Below are 4,000 nucleotides of genomic sequence, written 5' to 3'. Positions count from 1 at the left end.
GAAGGGGCTCTAGGACAGCAAGCAGCTAGCAGTTCAGAGAACACGGTGGAAGGTAAAGTATCTTCTGGAAGGGACCTCAAGAATCCGACGATCCTAGAAGATCTTAAGGGGGGACCCAGTTTGAATGGGCATATTGGCAAGTGGTCCTCTCTGTTTGGGGTCAAACCCAAAGGTAAGTCTTCACTGCTCCAGGTCAAAAATATCTCGAATGTGTCTCAAGGCAAGTTTTCCATCTCTGTTCCAGACCAAATCATAGACCATAATATTTCTAGAATGGAAAATACTTTGATTGGTAATTTTTTTGGGAGGAGACCGAATATAGAGATCGTCTACGGATTTGTTAAAAGAAAGTGGAACTTGAAAGGCTAGGTAGATGTGGTTGCAATGAATAAAGGTTGTATGTCCTTGTCTTTCTCCTGTGAGGAGGATAGAAGAAACATTCTTTGTGGTGGATCCTGGGCAATAGGAAAATATATCATCTACATCCAGAAGTGGTACCCTAATGCGGGAAGAGAAAAAATATTTCTGGTTCAGGTTTCGGTCTGGATTAAACTCCCTGGGCTCCCAATGGAATACTGGGAGGAAGATGTGCTTGCAGGAATAACCAATACCTTTGGGGAGCTTATTGCTATTGATCAGGTCACGACATCTAGAAGAAGGCTTATTTATGCTAGGATTTGTGTAGGAGTTGGAACTGATAAGAACATGCCAGAGGAGATAGAGATAGAATCTAAACTTGGGAAGTGGAGGCAGAATATTGTTTATGAATCAATCCCTTTTGTCTACTTTCATTGTAAAAAGCAAAGACATTGGGCTAAAAAATGCCCAAATAATGAGGTCAAATCTCATCCCCAAGCTAAGGTTTGGAAAAAAGTAGACAACTCTCTGAAAGCTTCGGATTCTAATAATCTAGATCAGGAAAAACAGTCTCGGGTTGGAAGGACAGAGGTAGAACTCATCGGTGAAATGGGAAATGAATTGAAGAAAGGAGATAGTGAAAAAATAGATCATCAGTTGATGGAGCAGAGTGGCAAGGATCAAAGGCATGGAGAAAGAAAATCTAAAGACAACAAACAAAATGAGGAATCAGAAGAGGATAAGATAGAGTTAATCTCAGATAAGTATGAGAGTAATGGAGATAAAAAATCCAAAGGCAACAAAGAGGAAGGAGATAATTTTAACCTAGTATCTAATTCTCTTGAATTAGATAAAGAAATAGACTGGATTCGGGATTCCCAACCTGATAACATTCCGGATCAAGGGTTGTCGGAGATCTCATTAGCCTCTCCAATAAAGGTAAAGATAACCTTTCCGGAGGAAAAAGAACCAAAATGGGGAGATGAGGAAGACATAAAAAAGGCACTGGGGAAGAGTGGATCAAAGCAGGAGGAAGAAGAAGTAGCAGAGGACAAAAGAAAGAACAAGCAAAAAAAAAGAATAACAATAACATTAATAATAGTGCATTGACTAGAAACACCAGAAGCGGGCTTGGGGATGTGGGGGTGCAACATACTTCTCCAGGAAGACATTCAAATGCTAAAAAGAGGTCAATGGAAACAAGCAGGAATATTGCAGATTGGACTCAAAGAACCATCTTTGAGGCAAGTATTTTTAAAAAACCATGAAGATCATCTCTTGGAATATTCGAGGATTGAATAGTCCTCACAAACATGATTTAGTTAAAAGTATGATTAGAGACAAAAACCCTGATTTTTTTTATTCAAGAAACCAAGATGGCAAAAGATAAAGTAGAAAAATTGAAGATGTTCAAAAATGGAGGAATTAGTGGAGGGAGTTCAGAAGGTGCCTCAGAAGGTATTGTTACTTTCTGGAACAAAAACAATGTAGAAGGAGAGGTGTTGATTTAGGACAACAACTTGGCTTGTATCAGATTTAAGCATCTTAAAAATTGCACTACATGGGTCTTAACTAATTTGTATGCTCCTAACACTAAGACCGACAGAAGTTATTATTGGAGAAATCTTACTTTGTTAAGAAGTAGGTTTGCTGATGATAGCTGGGTTATTATGGGAGATTTCAACACCCCTTTGAAGGAAAATGAGAAAAAGGGAGGGAGTCAAGCTAATCTGGACAATAGATTGAAATTGATGGACTTTATTAACAATAATGCTATCCATGACCTGGAGCTGCAAGGAGTTAAATTTACTTGAACTAATAGGAGTGGGGAGGATTTAATTCAGGTTAGACTTGATAGAGCTCTTCTATCCCTAGATTGGTTTAACCTTCATGTCTGTTCTTTATCTTCTCACATAAGGGTAGGATCAGATCATTACCCAATTACCTTTACGACGGAGGAAAAGAATCGAAGGAGGGATTTCCCTTACAAATTTGAAATAATGTGGACTAAACACTCAGATATGAAAAGCAAGATTAAGGATTGGTGGCAGGTCAGTATTGAAGGAAATGCCATGTACAGAGTGGTTAAAAAGCTAAAGATTGTAAAAGAAAATGTTGAGAAGTGGAATAAGGAGTGCTTTGGGAATATCTTTGCCTTGAAAGCCACAATCCTCTCAAAGCTAAAGGATATTCAGGATGAGATACATAATAATGGTTATACTAATACTTCAAGAAATGTTGAAGATGTTATCCTTATGAGATATCATTGCTCTAATAGCCAAAGAAGAAACCTACTAGAAACAAAGATCAAGAAATGTTTGGTTGAAGGAAGGGGACATGAATACTAAATACTTCCACATGTCCACCCTAAGACATAAGGCCATTAATAGAATATCTCAGATTAAAGTGAATGGCAGAAGTGTTGAAGAAGAAGAACCCATGAGCAAGGCTGCTATGGATTTCTTCTCCAATCTACTTGCTAAGGATCGGAATTTGGATAGGCAAGCCCAAAAGAATCTTCTAGAATGCATTCCTACAATCTTAGGGGATGATCAAAATTCTCACCTGATTGCTATCCCTTCCCATGATGAGATTCTGAAAGCTGTCAACTCCTTTGAAGGCAACAAGGCCCCAAGCCTAGATGGTTTTCCCATGTTCTTTTTTCAAATATACTAGCATATTATTGGAGATGATGTGTCCAGGGCTGTGAAAGAGTTTTTTGGTGCTAGAAAAATTTTGAAAGCAGTAAATGGCACTTTTATTGCTCTTGTCCCCAAAAAGATGGGGGCTGATTCTATGGATCTCTTAAGACCTATAAGTCTATGCAACTCTCTTTATAAGATAATTTCCAAGGTTTTAACTTCTAGAATCCTAAAGTTGCTTCCCTCTATCATATCTCCTCAACAAAGTGGTTTTGTCTCGGGTAGACAAATCTTGGACTCAATCATCTCAGTCCATGAAAATATCCATTCTTTGTCTAACTCTAAAAAAGAAGGCTTTTTTTCTGAAACTTGACCTATCTAAAGCCTATGATAGAGTGGATTGGGATTTTATGATGGATGTGCTCTTTGCTTTTGGCTTTGGCTCTAGAAGTATTAATCTTATCAGACAATTAGTTTCCTCGGCTTCTTTCTCTATTTTAATGAATGGATCTCCTTCCCCTTCCTTTAAAGCCTCTAGAGGACTTAGGCAGGGAGATCCCCTCTCCCCGGTTATCTTTATTATAATAGCAAAGTGTTTGGGGAGATGTATTGGGAATCTGGTTGAGAAAGGGGAGTTTTGTTGATTGAATCCATCTTCAGCAGATCAAATCTATTCCCATCAGCAATTTGTTGATTATTCTATAATAATGGGGAAAGCTACGATGCAGGACTCTAGAAGTTTAAAGAATGCTCTGGATAGTTATGGTTCAGCTACTGGACAACTTATCAATTGGTCTAAAAGTTTTGTTTATTTTATCAACATCCCAGAGAGAAGGAGGATTAAAATAAGTAATATCCTGGGTTGTCAATTAGGGAGTCTTCCTACTTCCTACTTGGGGCTCCCCTTATGCCATGATCCACCTGACACTTTTTGTGGAGCTTTGGTGGATAAATTCCACAAGAAGCTTATTGGCTGTAAGGGTTCTCTTTGAAGACAAGTT

At 38.4% G+C, this 4,000-nt stretch overlaps 1 protein-coding gene across 1 annotated transcript; it reads left to right on the top strand.

Moving 5' to 3' along the window:
- Nucleotides 1–384: 384 nt before the first annotated feature.
- On the top strand, nt 385–1,129 carry LOC131873583 (uncharacterized; the record flags this gene model as incomplete). The annotated part of the gene is made up of 1 exon (XM_059216417.1): nt 385–1,129. A coding segment is annotated over exon 1 (745 nt), but the record flags the coding sequence as incomplete, so codon positions are not given.
- Between the last annotated feature and the right edge of the window lie 2,871 nt (nt 1,130–4,000).

Source organism: Cryptomeria japonica, unplaced genomic scaffold (assembly GCF_030272615.1).
Source record: "Cryptomeria japonica unplaced genomic scaffold, Sugi_1.0 HiC_scaffold_2614, whole genome shotgun sequence".
Taxonomy (NCBI): Eukaryota; Viridiplantae; Streptophyta; class Pinopsida; order Cupressales; family Cupressaceae; genus Cryptomeria; species Cryptomeria japonica.
Note: the sequence above shows the minus strand (reverse complement) of the source record. Positions and strands in the feature narration are given on the sequence as shown.